This window comes from Stenella coeruleoalba (genome assembly GCF_951394435.1).
Source record: "Stenella coeruleoalba genome assembly, chromosome: 15".
NCBI lineage: Eukaryota > Metazoa > Chordata > Mammalia > Artiodactyla > Delphinidae > Stenella > Stenella coeruleoalba.
Window position 1 is genome coordinate 11,532,667 of NC_137161.1, and position 18,489 is coordinate 11,551,155.

The 18,489-nt window shown below is 51.3% G+C and overlaps 1 protein-coding gene across 1 annotated transcript; it reads right to left on the reverse strand.

Moving 5' to 3' along the window:
• Positions 1–576: 576 nt before the first annotated feature.
• On the reverse strand, positions 577–6,968 carry SNAI1 (snail family transcriptional repressor 1). Its single transcript, XM_079946305.1, has 3 exons — positions 6,856–6,968; positions 5,584–6,111; positions 577–1,503 (listed from the first exon to the last, which is right to left on the reverse strand). Exons 1-3 carry the CDS (start codon positions 6,935–6,937, stop codon positions 1,319–1,321), a joined length of 795 nt encoding a protein of 264 aa, XP_079802431.1. The 5' UTR covers positions 6,938–6,968; the 3' UTR covers positions 577–1,318.
• Positions 6,969–18,489: the final 11,521 nt, after the last annotated feature.

Here is an 18,489-nt window from a genome sequence, read left to right on the forward strand (position 1 = left end):
GGAGCCCCTGGAAACAGGAAGGACGTCCTCTGTCCCCTTCTTACTCATCGCATTCCACTCCCTCATCTGGGGGCAGCAGCCGCTCCCTCCCCAAAAGACCTGCAGTGCTGGGGAAGGCCCCACAGCAGGCCTAGTTGATAAGACCCAGGGAGCTGGCTTCTCACCCTGTGGGCCTGGTTGGCTTCAAAACGGGAGCACGAGAGAATGAGTAAGGGCCGCAGTGTAGAAACCTGCACACACAGCTCTACTGCTCACTGGCCCACAGGTGTTTCCCAACCTCCGTATTGGACAGGACATCCAGGCTCCGAGGAAAACCCATCTGCACAAACAAGGTCCCTGACAAACCCAGAGGTCCAAAGCCATGTGATGTTTAAGAGGCCAAGATTTGAAGCTGTGTCAGGAGTATCCGAGCTCCACGAATCCCTGCCCCCCTCCTCCCTCCCTAAAGGCCCTTTAAAATACCCACTCCACATAAAACCAAGTAGACTTTTTTATGTATAAATTAACCACTTTATTGAATATCAATAAACCGTACATATAACTATACAAAACGTTTCCTTAGTACAAAATGTCGCTTGCAATATAAATACCAGTGTACCTTTAAAAATGTAAACATCTTCCTCCCGGGCCCACCTGTCGGGCCCCCGAAAATAGTTCCGGGAGACACGTCAGTGGAGCCGAAGCACCCCACTTGGGCCCCGGACAAGTGAAGGCAATTATTCACAGTCCCTTTGGAGACGTTGTTAAATTGCCCGTGAAACAGGTGCCACCATGACAAACAGGAGGCTGAAATAGCTGCCCAGGCCCTGGGGCATCCTGGGGTCTAGATGCTGTCCTTGTGTCAGGGCCCACCCCCGCGAGTGCACCTGGGGGTGGGTGTTTGCATAGTTAAGTTGCACCTTCTGGAGGGGGTGGCCTGAGGGTTCCTGTAGGGGAGGCTGGGGTCCCCTGAGTGGGGTGGGAGCTTCTCATCAGTCTGCTGGCTTTTGTCCTGGAGCTCAAAGCAGCTGTATCCAAACAGCTCTGGATACACAAACCCACGCAGAAAGGCCAACTCCAGAACACTCTGGAGCAGCGGCTGCCAGGAGGGGGTCTCTGCTGCAAGCCACCCTCCCATCAGCTGTCCAAAGAAAGGCCCCCCTCAGAGCCCGGTGGGGCGCTCAGAGCAGAGGACTGGGAAGTGGTCCTCAGAGTCCTGGGGGGCCAACGCAGCCAGAAGGCGGAGCTCAGGAGGGAACTCTGTGGCAGCGAGAAGGATGCCGGGTCCTTCCTTCTGGAGTTGGGGTAGGGCCCGGAGAGGTGCAAGGAGCCTTTAGAGTCAGCGGGGCCCCCCTGAGCAGCCTGACTCTTGGTGCTTGTGGAGCAGGGACATTCGGGAGAAGGTTCTGGAGCACGTCTTGCACTGGTACTTTTTGACATCCGAGTGGGTCTGGAGATGGGCCCGCAGGTTGGAGCGGTCAGCGAAGGCGCGGCTGCAGTGGGGGCAGGAGAAGGGCTTTTCGCCTGGGGAGAGAAGACAGGAGGGAGCTGAGTGAGACTCAGCCACGTGGGAGAACAGCTGACGTCTACTGAAATCCCCACCCACCCCGGGCTCACCCCAACCTTGAGGAACTCCCGCGACCCAGAAAAGCCAGGCCATACAGCGTCCAAAGGCCTGGATTTGGCAGGGAGCGCTGCTGCTTCCCACCGTGTGGCCCTGAGCAAGTCAGCTGGCTTCTCTTGAGCCTCCATTTGCTCATCTGTAAAATGGAGCTGTTCATCCCCCACTCATAGAGGCTGGTAATTGAGAGAAGGTTGAATCAAGTACTTTTCCTGCCCTGCCAGCAGGAAGTGCTCGACAATGATGACAGTGATGGCAACTGTGTTTGCTGAACACTTTGTGCTAGGGTCAGTGGAAGCATTTTACATGATCTCATTTAACCCCACCTTTGTCCTGAGTTTAGAGATGGTGAATCTGAGGCACAGGGAATATGCAGCATCTCAGCAAGACCAAATAGCCCGACTCCAGCGCCCTTGATTTTTTTTTTTTTTTAAAGAATTTATTATTTATTTATTGGCTGTTTTGGGGTCTTCGTTGCTGCACGTGGGCTTTTCTCTAGTTGCAGCGAGTGGGGGCTACTCTTCGTTGCGGTGCACGGGCTTCTCATTGTGGCGGCTTCTCTTGTTGCGGAGCACGGGCTCTAGGCGCAGGGGCTTCAGTAGTTGTGGCTCGCGGGCTCTAGAGCGCAGGCTCCGTAGTTGTGGCGCACGGGCCTAGTTGCTCCACGGCATATGGGATCTTCCTGGACCAGGGATCGAACCCGTGTCCCCTGCATTGGCAGGCGGACTCCCAACTGCTGCGCCACCAGGGAAGCCCAGCGCCCTTGATTTTAAGCACTACACAGACTGCCCCTCAGTTAAGGGGGCTGTAATGGATGTTCCTTATTAACCCCTGGATTTACTTCCTCTTGGGGACAAAGCTTAAAAGTCAGCCTTAAAGCCCCAGCCCACCCCTATCCCCCAGCACGTCACTCCTTTATCCTGCTTCCCCATCGACTCGGATCACACTCAGGGTAGTTTCAAGTCTGTTCGTCCCCCAATCAGACTGAGCCCCATGAGGGCAGGATCCCCCCCGCCACCGACACCGAATCCATTCCAAGCTTCCAGCCCAAGGCCCAGAACCCCCAAGAGGCTACAGAAACCTTTTACCTTATGACTTATTTTTTTTAAAAAACCCTACCTGTGGCCCTCATTCACCTGCCTGGCCAGGCTGTACTGAGAAGAGTCTTGCACTCGGGGCTGGGTACACAGTGAGAACTCAATAAATGCTTGTACAACAATAAGTCTTTTTTTATAAAGGTCTCAGAAGAGCCTGACTCCTCAATCACCACCAGAAAACACCATTCACCAACTTTTCATAATTCCTGCCCCAATCAAGAGACTATAACTCACATTCCAGAAACGTCAAATGCTGTGTTTCACTTTTTCCTGGGGCTGCAGCATTTCCCAAATAAAGTCAGAAGGGTAACGCATTACACAAATACTAATCAGGTTCCTACCACAGGCCCGGCACTATTCTGTAATACTGAATAGTCTTTTCCAGAAGAAACTACACTCTCCTATCCTTCCATTCCCAGCCTTATATGCCCCTAGGCCAAGGCCCTCTAGTTAAATCCCAGTGCTGGAATTGAGAGCTGGGAATGAATGAATTCCAGCAGCCTCCTGGGTGCCTGGGGCACTAGCTGAGCAGGGAGGGCAGGGTCTAGAAGTCAGATGCCTGCGGCCCACTGTGGAACCACGTTCATGGGCTCAGTCTCCTGGGGCAGAGAGCGGGGACCTGGCCAGAGGACTGGGGAAGGGACACCTGAGTGACCTGCTCTGCCGTACTGAGCTGCCTCTGCACACCAGGCCAGAAGGGTTTGATGACCGCAGTCTACAAGGTCCAAGGGAACTTCCTCCTCACTCACACACTCCTTTGTGAACTCAGGGCCCACGCTATGCAGGTCCGGAAAAGGGGATGGAGTCCTGTAATCCCCACTGCCCCCTCACCCCCTCGGCCAAGGTGAAGGAGCCCTGGCTCCAGCCCATGGGCTGTGACTTGGGAAAGTGACTTCCTTCTCTATGCCTCAGTTTCCACACCCTGTAAGAGGGGGTTATGATGGCACGTCTCTCTTAGGAATGTTGGTGGATTTACCGCCTTGACCAGGTGAAGGAAGCCCTGAGCATCACGCCTTCCCCCGCCTCCCGCACTGCCAAGTGCTCAGTGAACGTTATCTTTATGTTTCTTATGATTAGACACAAACCTGAACAAAGGGGCAGGCTTGATGGGATGTGAGGGGTGCAGCAGGAGGCAGCAGATCTCCACCCCTCGCGGATTCCCCCTCCCCACCCCAGCCACGTCTTTATGGTGCTCCTGGAGTGTGAAATCGGCACCAGACCAGCGGGACAAAGGCCGCCGAGGGGGGCAGTGTACATGCAATACTCCCTGGATTAACGCGGCCTGACACACTGCGGGCCAGCAGCTGCGGCCTGGAACAGGTGCTGGGCACCGCTGCCCTGTGCACCTGCTCCACTCCCCAGCCCCGCCCCCTGGGCGCACCATTAAGGCACACAATGGGAGTTGATGAGGATGGCACTGGTGCATTTCAACAGGCTTTTTGTGTCTGAGCCATGCCTTTACATTAAAATAATGTCCGAGTGGGAAGGGAAAGAAGCTGGGGGGCCCAGGGGAGCATCTGAGGGCTTCCACTCCCCCCAAATAGAGACCCCATCAGCTGGGCAGGCACCCAGGACAGAGGCCAGGCAATTGGACCCTTCCATGTTAAAATCAGAGCTGTTTGTGCACCAAATAAGAGACATGGGTAGTAGCCACAGTCTGCAAGGTGTGGAGGATGCCCCCCACCCCCGTAGGAGTAACGATGACACCAGTAATGCCTGCAAAATGCCAGGCTTCACAAACCACCTCACTGACCCTCACGGCTCACTCAGAGGTCAGCCACCGGATGAGGAAATGCCAGAACTGAGTCTCCAACCTGGCCAACCTGACCCCCAAAACCAACAGTCATGACCCTTGAACCCTCTTCTCCCTCAACAGACACTCTCCAAAGAGCAGCCCCAAGCAGGGTGGCCTCCACCATTCATGTTCTGAAAAGGTGGAGTGGCTACCTTTTCTGCATTCCCAGAAAGCTAAAGACTAGAACAGGCTCCATTTCATAATTTTCTACACATTCAGTATTGCATTTTTTGAAACACCAAGACATAATTGTGTTTTCTGCCAGCAAACGTGTTCCCGGGTCTGCATGATAGGATTAAGATTATCTATTCAGCAGTGTGAATGGGGGTGGGGAGAGCAGATCTGAGAACCATGATGATATTATAAAGCGATTAAGGAGCCACTGAATCTAGATAGCCCCGTATGAAATGCTATCGTAACCCACCCTATATGATTATATTATAATCGGAGAGGCTCAGAGCGTTAAATCACTTGCTCAAAGACACACAGCATGGAAGCACAGTGAGTACCAGCTATGATGTTTGTGTGTACTGATCATGTACCAAGCACTGTCCCAGGTGATTTCTGCACGCTTTCTTTCATTTGACCAGAGCAAAAACCCCACAAGGTGTTTCTATGCTCATTTCACAGAGGCGGGTACTGAGGCTTAGAGAGGTGAAACAGCAGCCCAAAGTTTGGGAAGATCCCAAAGCAGGAGTCAGAGGCAGGTGGGGAGTCTGACAAACATCCTGTCTGGCTGGGGGGCGGGTGGGGGAAGTGGAGCAGGGTGAGCCCCTTCACACCTGGCCCCAACAGCAAGGTGCTGGTTACACCTTTCCCATACCCAGCTCCAACCCATTTGGCTGAGAACTGAGCCTGCAGAGGGACGTGTAAAATTATCTCCTTAGCCCATCTGCTTAGCTGGTGAATGAACGAATGTTTCTGCCAAACTTTTCGGAGCCAGGCCCCTGAACTCTTGAGCTAGGAGTCAGGAGACTGGGTGGGGGGGTCAGTTTCCACAATCTGAAAGTAACAGCAAGCCCATCTTACAAGAGCTTGTAGCAAAAGCAGTGGGACAGTGAGAAGGGCAGCCAGCCTGCAGGGGTACTCACCAGTGTGGGTCCGGACGTGGCCCTGCAGCAGCCAGGGCCTGGAGAAGGCCTTCCCGCAGGTGCTACAGACGCAAGGCAGCGTGTGGCTTCTGATGTGCATCTTAAGGGCACCCAGGCTGATGTACTCCTTGTTGCAGTATTTGCAGTTGAAGGCCTTGCGAGACTGGGGGTCCTTGGCCACGGAGAGCCCAGCCAGCTGCTTGGGCAACTGGCCCAAGCCTGGGAAGGCAGCATAACCCTCGGCCTCCAGGGAGGAGGCTGAGGTGGAAGAGAAGGACGAAGGAGCCGGTGAGGGTGGGCTGGGGGGCTGGGAGCCTTTCCCGCTGTCCTCGTCAGACAGGGAGGTCAGCTCGATGGCCTTGGGGATCTCCTGGGGCAGAAGAGAGGCCCAGCCAATCGGCTGGGCTTGGGGTGCCAGGAGAGAGTCCCAGATGAGCGTAGGCAGTGAGGCCGTGGGATTGAGGACCTCGGGTGGCGGGATGGCTGCCAGCAGGTGGGCCTGGTCATAGGGCTGTTGAAAAGTGAACTCTGTGAGGAGACAGGGAAAAGCGCAAGGTCAGGGATTAGATCATTCAGTCAGTCAGCAAACATTAGCCTGATGTGGGCCAGGGGCTGAGTGGGGCTGGCACTCAATGCTTAGTAGATGAATAAAAAAGATTCATGACCAGGACAGACAGGTTCCTGCCCTGGCAGAGCCCCCTCCTCAGCCAGGTCACCTGGTTCTCCCACCTCAACCTCCAGATCTTACAGGAAGGACGCCCCCTTCCCCAGCTCCAACTCAAGGAGGTCATTCTCAGGTCTCCTTCCTCTTGCGGTGCCCAAGTCCCCAGCCTGAGGCGAGACCCCCAGCTCCCTGGCCCCTAATCTCCCCAGCTGCCGAGGCTCCACCCCTGTCCCCCTTCCATACACATCTCTTCTCCCACCCCCTCCCCCAAATCCTGTGGACTCCGGACTCTTTCCAGCCCCTGGCCGGCGTCTATCCAGACACAAGCCGCCTCCTCTCACTTCTGTGCTCTCGGGGCGCCCCGCTTCTCGGCGGCTAATTAGTCCCCTCAGCCAAAGACCACCGGCCTCTAAAAGCCCTCTCCCAATCTCCCGGATCCACCTGCCCCGGCCTATTCACACCCAGACTGTTATCTTTTGACTCGACTTTGGCCCCTCGACTTTGGCCCCTCCATTTTGTCCCCAAGGGCCCTGCCTCTCAAGTGCCCCCCATGCAGCCTTCGCCTGCCTCCCCCAAACTCCCTGGGGTCCGGCACCCCGTCCACTCACCTGGAGAAGAGTCGTGGAGCTCACTGTAATTGGGTCTCCGGCGGGAGCAGGCGGACTTCCTGACGAGGAAAGAGCGCGGCATGGTGGCCGAAGCAGCGGGGGGAGCCGGGTCGTGCTGGGATACCAAGACCCTCCACACGCGAGGCCGTGCAGCTGCGCTGTGAGTGAAGTCTGGCCGCCAACTGCCTTAAGTACGCCAGCCGCGGGTGGGCGGGGGCCGACTACGGCCGCGCCCCTTTGTCACCTCCGCGCCAATCGAGGCGCGCCTTCGCCGGAGGCCACGCCCCAAGCAGGTGCGCCGTGCTCTGGCGGGGCTCGCGCCGCGTGGCGCTGGGAGCCGGGAGGGGCCGCTCGGGCTCTGGGCCTCGGGGCTGCACTCATCACCCGGCTGCGGGCTGCCGGGGGCGGGGCGCCGGGAACCCCGGACTAGGCGGGACCCCCTTCGGGACCCGAGCTCCAGCCAGCTCGACGCGGCACGGTAGCCCGCCTCTGGCGCCCCCTGGCGCCGCGCGCCGCGAGTCTGGACACCTGACGTTCCGATACTGCCACCTCCTCGGGTTTGGGAAGGGGGTGCCTTCGCCCGGAAGGTAACTCGCAAAGAACGTGGGAATGAAAGGGACAATACACAGTTCGGGGACGGGGAAGAGCAATGGACTTCTGCACGTGGTTGCTGACTGTGCAGTGCCACAGCCTTTTTTGCAAAGCAAACGGGCATCATCTAGAAAAATGCATTCGTTCCCTCAGTGTTTACTGAGTGACCACTAACATGCCAGGCACTGTTACCGGAGCTGGGGATACAGCCCTGAACAAAACACTCGGGGTCTCTGCCGAAGGGTAGCTCCCTGTCCGGCGGAGGAGACAGACGAAGTAAACAGACAATTCCAATGCAAAGGGAAGTGTGCTTTGATGGGGGGAGACCACAGGGCACTGTGACAGTCAAGAGGCGGGTCACTTGACAGGGGGTCGGGGGGGGGGGGCACTTACCAGAGGAAGTGAAGAAATACCGAAGGGAAAGGCCTGAGGTTAGAATCAGTAACTATTTCAGAGCCACTGAGAGCAGCTCTCAGGGCTGGGGGTGGGGTGGGCAGGGCTGATGGGTCAGATCTGCCTGGCCTCCAGGGCCTGGAGGAGTTTGGACTTTGCCCCAAGGGCACTGGGGAGCCAAGGAAGAATTTTCAGCTGAGGAGGGACCTGTTTAGAATGGTTGAGAAAGAGTACTCTGGGCAGGTGGGAGAAAGAAGTGGGGAAGGGTGGGGCTGAGGTGGTCTCCTCACTTGTCTGGGGTCGTCAATACTGTGTCTAAAGGACCTAAGGCTGGGCTCCAAGGGAGGCACTGACTGGTTCATTGTGGGGTGGGCCCAGGGGAGGGACACTTCATCCTCAGCTCTCCTGTGAGCCCACCAACTTTGAGGGCCATGCCCTGCCTGGAGTGGGGTTGTGGCACGGAAATAAATCCACAGGTCTTGCCCACGGGTTTCCACCTGTGAAGCAAGGACGATGAAAACCTGTAAGTCCCTCCACTCACCACCTAGAATGAGGGCAGGGACAACTGTCTGTTTTGGTCATCAGGTGCTGGGGATAACAGCTGTGAACAAGACAATCCTTACCATGTTCTAACTGGTGAGGGGAGGGTAAGGTGAGGGAGACAGGCCATGCACAGTCATTACGAAGAATATAGCCTCTTCTACGTCTGTTTACTTTCAATCACGATTTTCCACATGCATCCAGAGGGAGGAGTAAGGCTGTGTCCCTCTGCTCAAAACCTCCCATATTCCTATCTGACCCAGAGTAAAAACCAAAGTCTTCACCACGGCCCTCCACCCTGCTGATCTGACCTCTGCTGATCCTGTCTTGAGCCACTCTCCTCCTTCCCCCTGCACAATGATCACCCCCTTCTTTCTGTTCCTCCACATCCCAGCCCTTGCCTACCACAGGACCTTGGCACCTACCGTTCATCTTCCCTGCCCCCTAAATCTCTCCCCCCAGATCTTCACCATGTTGGCTCCTTTTCTTTGTTTCAGCATTAACTTCACCAACTGCTCAGCCTCATTAGTAATGAGAGAAATGCAAATTAAAACCACAGTGAGATACCATTTCACACCATCAGAAAGATAAAAAGTTAAAATTTGGTCACTAGCAAGTGTTGAGGGTGTGAGGGCAGCAGGACTTTCGTTCCATGCTGGCGAGAGTGTCATAGGTACAAGCCACTTCGGAAAAGTTTGGCATCAGCTAATAACAGGTGACTCTCCTAGCAATTCTATTTCCAGGCCAACAGCATCGCAGAGGTTCTCAGCCCTGGCCGCAGATTAGATTCCCTCAGGGAACACCCTAGCCTGGGCCCCACCCCCAGAGCCATCCTGATTTGATTAGCCTGGGTGGGACCCTCTGGTATTAGCATTTTAAAAAACTCCTCAGGTGATTCTAGTGAACAGCCAAGGTTGAAAACTGCTGCCCAGCCCTAATCCCAGAAGAAACAAGAGAATATTCATTGCACCGTTGTTCCTAACAGCAAAACAAAAACAAAAACAAAGACAAAAAACAAAAAAAGTGGAAACAACCGTAATGTTCTAATGTTTATCAACAGTACAAAGGGTTAATAAACTGCGGTTCATTCCCATAATGGAACATATACAGCAATAAAAACAAACTGCAACTCCATGCAACAACAGGGATAAATCTCAAAAGCATAATGTTAAGCAAAAAGAACCAACTCAAATGCATACAGTTAGTTGGATTTACATAAGGTTCAAAATCAAGCAAATGAAACCTTTTATTGTCTAGGAATGTACATGGAGGCGGTAAAACTATAAAGAAAAGCAAGGAAATGTTTAATACAAAATTCTGGAGAGTGGTTAGCTGGGGGAGAAGGTGCTCCTAGAGAGTTCTTGATAATGTTGTTTTAAGCACAGAAAGCTATTTATTAGTAGTCTTGAAACTGTAGACAATTTAAACACTTTTGGTAGGAATGATATATTTAACACAAATTTTATGTCACCTCAAGGGAGGCTTCCCTGATCATCCCAGCCAAAGTAGCACCCTGCCCCACTCACAACGTCACTGTTTATTCCACTACCCTATTCAATTACCTTCAAAGCACTTAGTAGGGGCTCAAGTATTTGGTGAATGACTGATTACTGGCTGTTCCTCCTCCTGGGTCACCCTGTGCGAGTTACCCAGTCTCTCTGAGCCTCAATTTCCTCAACTGTAAAAGGTGGGTGTTCTGTCTCCGAGAGATGCCGGGATGGGCAGAGTCCAGAGGCTGGTACTCAAAACACCATTGCCTGGGCCTGCCGCTCTCCATTTTCCTTCGGTCGGTCACCTGCGCCCTGGAGGAGGTGTAAGGTGGGGGAGGGGCCTTTCTCAGATCTGGGCTGTCCCCTCCCTTCCGATTGAACTGTCCCGGCGGTTTCTCCTCCCGGGTCACCCTCACAACCCTCCCTCCAAGAGGCGGCAGAGACAGCGAGGTGGGGGGGGCTTTGGGCGAGGCGAGGCCCTGGACGGCGAGCCAGCTCCTGGAGGTGCGGTCCCGGCCTCCTTGCAGGTGAAGGCGAGGCGACACTTTTGATGCTGTGGTGTCAGGTCCTCCCGGAAATGTACTGGCTCTGCGGCTGGGCTGCAGCGGACCGGGCCGGCCCGGTCCTGCCCACCGCCCTCGCCCCGGGGCGCGGCCTTACGGCGCCCTCTGCTGGCCGTCACGTGGGGCCGGATGCACACGCCTTCAACGAGGATGAAAACTGGTACAGCTGCCTTGGAGAGCAGTTTGGGAATATCTAATACGGCCAGGAAAGGCCTCTGAGAGAAGATAAATTTGAATAAAGGCCTGCATTTTCCACGGTGTCCATCCCCCACTAAAAGAACGATAACTAAAAATGTGATTTACAACTCAACCAAACAAAAAAAGAAAGCGCCCCTCCATCCCAGATCTCCATTTCCCTCTGCAAAGGTAACTAAATATTTTTACCAGTGTCTTGTATGATCTTCCAGAGATGGTTTTTATAGAGACAAGGAGATATATGCATATGTGAATATAATGTGTACCTCCCTTTTTTATGTAACACAAATGGGAGCGTATACGCTAGCCTACTTGCTTTCCTCCCAAGTAACTATACTACGGTCTTGAAAGTTGTTCCATATCATTACATGTAGCTCCCTTCATCTGTTGCAGGGCTGCAGACTTTTTCATTGCATGGATTATACCATAATCACACAATTTATCTAACAAGGGGACTTGTGATAGGCATTTAGATTAGAATATAACTTTTTGCTACTACAAACAAGGTGGCAATTTCAATGAATGTCTTGTACACACATCTTTGACCTGAAGTGCAAAGATATGTTACAAAAAATGTTGAGGGAATTCCCTGGCGGTACAGTAGGTTAGGACTCTGCGTTCTCACTGCCGACGGCCCAGGTTCAATCCCTGGTCGGGAGCTAAGATCCCAAAAGCCATGTGGTGTGTCCAAAAAAAAAAACAAAAAAGTTGATACATTTACAATGTATCAAATGATACAAATATTAGCTGAATGGATGAAAGAACTCATATACTTTTTTTTTTGGCCACGCTGCGCAGCTTGCAGGATCTTAGTTCCCTGACCAGTAATTGAACCTGGGCCCCCTGCAGTGGAAGCGCCTAGTCCTAACCACTGGACTGCCAGGGAATTCCCACTTTTATGTGAAAAAAATTCAGGTGAACAGAATATCTCAGAGGCTGCCTGTTGTGCAGAACTTAATAAATTATAAGTTTAGGCCCAGACTGTACAATTAGACCCAAGACTCTGGTTACTTCTGAGGACGGAAGCAGACAGGGGTGGGAAGGAGATTTTTCTCCAAACCGTTTCTGAAGGGTATGAATGTTTTATTTCAGATGCATGTGTCACCATTTCAAATAAAATACTTTTCATGAAAAAAAACCCAACCACAAAACCCAGGCAAATACTGCCTGCCTGCCGCTGAGACCCAGTTTCTTCATCTAGTAAATAGGGGTAAATAAGTCGGGTGACCAACCATCCTGGCTTGTCCGGGACTGAGGGAGTCCTGGGATGGTCCCAGGCAGCTGGGAAGAGGGGGTCTCCTGGGGTAAAAGGCAGGTGTCCAAGGCCTTGAGGGTGGTGGGTGGATGTGTGGGTGCTGAGTGGCACCCTGAAGCTAGACCTCTCCACACCTGCTGGGCCGGCATCCCCCCTGGAGGTCCACTGATGTTCTAGACCTGACGCAGGTCCCTGGATCTCGCTAAGGTGCAGAGCGCATCTTGCCTGGCTAATCGTGCGTTTGCCACAGGGGCTGACATCCATTATCTCGCAGACTATCTCCTGCGCACTAATTTGCCTTGGCAGCCTCGCCCCTCGTACTGCACTGATATCGCCCTGTTATCTCCACTTCCTGGCAGAAGGCTGAGCCTGTTTCCAGGTAAGGCCCCAGGGCCTCCTCTCTCCCCACCTGTGCCCACCTTTCGCACCTGGAGACCTTTGTGCATCTCTGGACCACTGAGTGTGGCAGATATTGACAAGGAGGGGAAAGTGAGAACAGACTATTTCCTTAGGTCAAAGCTACCTTAAGTCTCAGACTCAAAATAAAATCCAAACCCTGCTCTTGGCTCACAAGATGCTACCTAACCTGGGGCTCAGCTCCTCCTCTGTCCCCGCTGTTCACCTGCTCCAGCCTCAGTGAACTTCCTGCTTCCTCTTCATACAGGTTCTTTCCCATAGCAGGGCCGTTGCCCTTGCCGTGCCCTCTGCCCACAATGGCCTTCCCTAGATCTTCCCAGAGCTGTTCTCAGTTCATACATCACCTCCCAGATGCTAATGTCATCTCCCTTTCCCACTGCCGCCACATTGGTCCATGACCTCCACAGCAAGCCCTGAGTGGTAGGCAAGACTATCAGCCTCTTTTTATAGATAAGGAAACCGAGGCTCAGAGAGGTGACATGTAACAGGCTCAAGTCACAGCGAGCAAGCGATGGAATGTCCCTGGCCTAGCAGGCTAGGATACTGTAATAAGTCAGCAAGACACAAACAAGCCCCTATGCTCGAGGAGCTCACAGGTGAGGGAGGAAGAGTGGTAGCGGGCAATTCGCCAACCCTGAGGGACCCAGGTGAGTCAGAAGAGTGAGACTCCAGGCTGAGGTCACAAGGATGGGCAGGTGAGAAATGGAAGTGAGAAGACATTCCAGGCGGCAGTGACCGCTGACAACCATGATTAAGAAGCCAGACGAGTGTTCCAGGATGAGAAATTAGTTCAGATGGCAGAGGCTCTGGGGGCCCCTTGAGCCCACCTCCCCCATGAGGCTCCAGCCACAACAGACCACACCAGGCATGCTCCGGTCTCAGCGACTTGGCATGTCGTGTTCCCATTCTGTAGAATATCTTCCCCACAGATGGCCCTTGCAGTTTTTGAGATTGCCAGTCTTTTTTGAAATTAGAAATGTTCAACTGGAGTTTAGAAAACTATGGTTTGTTTTTAATATTTTTAGTTAACACATTAACACTTTTAAGACATATACACGCACATTACTGCAAAGCACAAAGGTGGGTTCCCACCTAGCCCTACCACCTGTGGTTGTGTGACCCTGGATAGGTCCCTTCCCTTGAACTACAACTACTACGTAGGTTGGGACCTAGAACCTGGACAAGCCACCCCAGAAGCCCTCCTCGCAGGCACGTGTACACAGACACACACACACAGGCACACACAGACAGAGACACACACTCACACCCTCTATCTTGATTTCACCTGGCTGTTCTCACTGATCTTGGAGATAGGGTTGCCAAATAAAATAGATACCCTATTAAACTAGAATTTCATATAAACAACAAATAAGCTTTTAGTATCAGACTGCAAGGAACAGGATTAATTCTTTACCTGAAATTCAAAATTAACTGGGTCTCTTGTATTTTTATTTGCTAAGTCTGGCAGCCCTACTTGGAGACTGGCTCCGACCAGCACTTAGAGCACAATCTATATAACGAGTCCCCTGCTGCTGATGGGCAATGAGGTTGCTTCTCATCTTCTGCTTACCGGGAACAATAGTCCCATGATAATCCTTGCACGAAGGACACTGACCTCATCTACAATCGTATCTGGAGGGTGTGTTCCTAAAAGTCGCTTTGTCATTCTCTGCCTGAATTCCTGTGGCCAGGCTGTCAGGGCCTCCATGCCTCAGACCAGCTCCCTCTCAGTCTCCCCGGACAGCAGCAACCCTTCTCTATCCCAGTCTCTCCCTCCACCTTGTTCTTTCTCCTTGTCTCTCTCTATCTCTGTCTCTTTCCCTCTCTGTCTCTCTGGGAGTCTCTTTCTGACTCTCTCTCTCTCTCACTGTCTCACCTTGGGCATGTCTCTCTCTGTCTCCCTGGACTCTGCCTGCCTCTGTCTCTCTCAGTCTTTCTCCCTATTTCTGCGTCTCTCAACCTGTCTCCATTTGACCCGGCAGCTCTGTATATAAAATGCTTAGATGAGCAGGCAAGACATATTTGGAAGGATGCTCACTCTAGCACAGTCCGTAACAGTTGTGAAAATTAATAAAGGGAAACCTCACTAAAATGGAGTTGGGAGGCCAGAAGGGGGAGCTCTCATGCATATGCCACTAGAAGTCAATACAAATCCCAACAGGGGATGTACCTTGCATCTCCGGCAGGAAGTGACACTATTTTACTAGTACTAGCAGGAGGAAGAAAGATTTTCTCCTTGCTTGACAATAGCTCAGCCATTGAGAGACTTTCACAATGCAGCCAATGACAAGGCACTATACTCTGAACTCCCAGTTTCCTCCAATGGACTTTTTGTTTATAACAGCCCCTCCCAACTTCCCCTTCTCCTCTATAAAAGAGTTTCCTCTCCTTTGTTCTACCAGACTCGCATGTGGTTTGCCATAGCTGCATGTCCCGAGTTGCAATTCTTTGCTGCTCCTGGATAAACTCATTTTGTTGCTAAAATAACTGGCTGTATTATTGTTTTAGGTTGACACAGTCAAACTGCAAACAACCTAAATACCCACTGATAAATAAAGTATGGTCCATCCTCACCAGGAGCATCATGCAGTCATTAAAAATGACACCACAATGACAGGAAGGATGTTGAGAGATATATCATGGAGTGAAAAATGCAGGTTATAGACCAGAAGTAAAGCATTTGCCCATTTTAAGTTTCAATCAAAAATATGGTGATCCAAGGACATGTAAGTATTTCATTGAAGAAATGATCCCTGGCTGTCTGGGGTGGGATGAGGAGTGGTTTGCACTTTCTTTTTCAGATTTTTCTGCTTTACCTGTCTTCTGTTATTTTTTAAAACAATAAGCCTTATCATTTTTAACATGGTGCATATTTGCTTTATCGTTTTATCTATTTATACACAGGCATGTATTATTTTCTTCTGAACCGTTTGAGAGTAATTTGATATGCTCTTCTATGCATATCTCCTAAGAATAAGGACATTCTCTACGTGACTGTGGTGTAATTATCAAAATCAGGAAATCTAACACTGATAAAATACTATTACTTGTTCCATAATCCATATTCAAATGTCAGCAACTGGTCCATTAACATCCTTTAGGGCAACCCCTATCCCATCAAGAATCCAACCCGGGGGCTTCCCTGGTGGCACGGTGGTTGGGAGTCCGCCTGCCGATGCAGGGGACGTGGGTTCGTGCCCCGGTCTGGGAGGATCCCGCGTGCCGCGGAGCGGCTGGGCCCGTGAGCCGTGGCCGCTGGGCCTGTGCGTCCGGAGCCTGTGCTCCGCAGCGGGAGGGGCCGCAGAGGTGAGGGGCCTGCGTACCGCAAAAAAAAAAAAAAAAAAAATCCAACCCGAGATCATGCAGCATTGCAGTCGGTTGCTTGCCTCTTTAGTCTTCTTTAATCTGACCTTGACATTTTTCAAGAGTTTCGAAAAATGTCCCTCAGTTTGGATGACTTGCCTGATGTTTCCTTATAATTAGACTCAGGTTAAACGTTTTTCTGCCAGGAACCTCGGAAGTGCTGCGTCCTCGAGTGCATCCCATCATGTCACCCACGGTTTGTCCCATTATCGGGGATACTAAGTCTGATCCCTTGGTAAAGAAGGTGTCTGCTAGGTTTCTCTGCTACAAAGTTACTAATTTTCCCTTTGTGGGGTCATCATGTGAGACCAAACAGTCTAGATGATTTTTATAAGCAGAAGAGTTATCCCTAAAGTCTTGTAAGAACTGAGCTTGTCCGTCTGGCCGTCTGGTTCTAACCATCAACTGAGTGGCTGCCCCACCCCAGCTGCAATAGACGTGTTGTAACACTAGCCTGTGTACAGAACAGAATTTCCTATGCTAGCCTAAGGATGCGTTTTACCTGAGGCTCTTTTTAAAAGATACAGATTCCCAGGCCCCACCCACATCTGCCAACCAGAATCTCTAAGAGAAGAGCCTGAGAATCTATTTTGGAGCAACTGCCTCCCAGGTAATTCATGTCTTCAGGGCAAGTTTGGGAAACACTTCACTTAATAGTAGTACTTAGTCATCAAACATTTACAGCTGCTAGCTGCTTGGGTGAGGCTGGGCACTGCTGGGTGGTCTCAAGAATGGAGAAAAACAGTAGTGGCACTGGGAGCTCACATTTATTAAGCACTTATTTTGTGCCAGGCCCTGTTCTAAGGCTTGATGTGGACTATTTCACTAGATTTCCCACAACTCTGTGAGGAAGACACGTTTATTAACCCCATGTTATGGATGAGGAAACCAAGGCACAAAGAGATTAGAGTAAGTTGTTCAAGGAAATTCCCTGGCGGTCCAGTGGTTAGGGCTCTGCGCTTTCACTGCCCAGGGCCCGAGTCTGACCCCCTGGTCGGGGGACTAAGATCCCACAAGCTGCACGGCGCAGCCAAACCAAAAAAAAATTGTCCAAGGTCACACAACTAGTAGTGTAGATGCTGGGGACTGTGCAGTGTGCCTGAGACCACGCATCTATTCACACCTCTATGCTGTACCACCGAGTTGTTCCTGTTCCGCTCGGGAAAATTACTCACCCTTTCCCTCCTCCACTCCATCATGTGTGTAATGGCGGGGCTGGTTAAAAGGATTCGATCAGATTGACTTTTCTGGAGTATCCTGAATGCCTGGTTTTGGTCACCTTTCAGGAAAGAGGGTTAAATAAAAATCATTTGAGGGCAGGCGCTGTGTCAGGAACCCAGGACGAGAATGGTTATCTATTGTCGTTATTCCTGTACTCATTAACGCCCAGCTGAGCCTCATATGGGACATTCAGCAGATACTGTGGAAGGCCAGGGGATATTGCGAGAGGGAAAAAGGCAAGAGAGCTTCCAGGGATCACGTCGAGGGCCTGGGCAGGTCAGGTCCCCACCAGGCAGCAGCCATCTTACCTGCCCCCAGTCTCGCCCCCTCTGCCCGGCAAGTCCTGGCTCCTGCGCTTCCGGTTTGAGGACCCGCCTCCCCGCGCTGGACAGCGGGGCCAGCTTCTTTCAGGATCTTTTTGCCACCGTACCGGCCCCTAATTCTGGGCTGGAAGAGTCGCCACGGAAAGGAAGTATCATTGTGAAAGGGCTCCCTTTAGTTCCATTTCAATTCTAGGAATATTTACTGAGTATACTCGGGGTCAAGTACGGAGGAGAGTGGTGCACAGGACAGGTATGGTCCTTGCCCTCAAGAGCTTGTTAGTGTGCGAGGCAGCCATTAAAACAAGTAACTGCACAAATGATGATTTAATGACAAGGTGTGAGCTGCCTGGCATATGGCAGATGTTCAGGACATTTATTCTGCTAATATACATTGACTAGGGTTTCCAGACAATGGATAAAAATACAGGACACCCAGTTAAATATGAATTTCAAACAAACAAATAATTTTTTAGTATGAATATTCCTGGTGTTCACTTCCTAACTTGGGCAAATTACACTCCCATGCAATATTATAGGAAAGGGAGAAGGCACAGGTAGAGAAGGGATAAAGGGTCTAGATGCTTCTGTAAGCCTTTGGACTTCTGGCTTCTAGTTTCTTTATAAAGTAGGAGGTATTTACTATTTATGAAATAGCTACCATTTATTAATCCCCTACCACGAGGACTTAACAGCCTGTAATTATACATTTGATTAGTGTATAAATCCCCAGTGGCTAGCACAATCCTGGCTCATAATGGGTGCTTAGTAAACACCATATATGCCTGAATATAAGGAAATCAAGTTTTTTGGCCAAATTGAATGTGAGAGCTTGTAGCACTGAAGATGAAATACTTCTAATGCCTACTTATTTTTAATTACACTATATTTAAAACAAGTGTAGAAATATATTGTCTAGTCATACATTTTAAGAAATAGTTTGATCCACATCCACCTTTGACATCAGAGTAACTGACAATATCAGAGTAACTTTTAGTTATTTAAGTGCCCCAGGCACATCCTAGTCCTATTTGAGTTGCTCGAGGGCTGGCACTTCCTGTATCTTGTGCATGATGCTAGAACTTGAAGTCTTATCCCAAGGCCTAGGTAACCATTCCTAAAACATCTGATTCCCCCACAGCTGCTCCTCTTGGAGTCTTCCCTTCAATTCAGAAAGATAACTCCACCCCGCAGTCATTCAAGCCCCAAACCTTGGTGTCATTCTCTCACGGCAACTCCTCTCTTGCTTTCACACCTTACCCTCAAAAATACATCTGACGGAATCA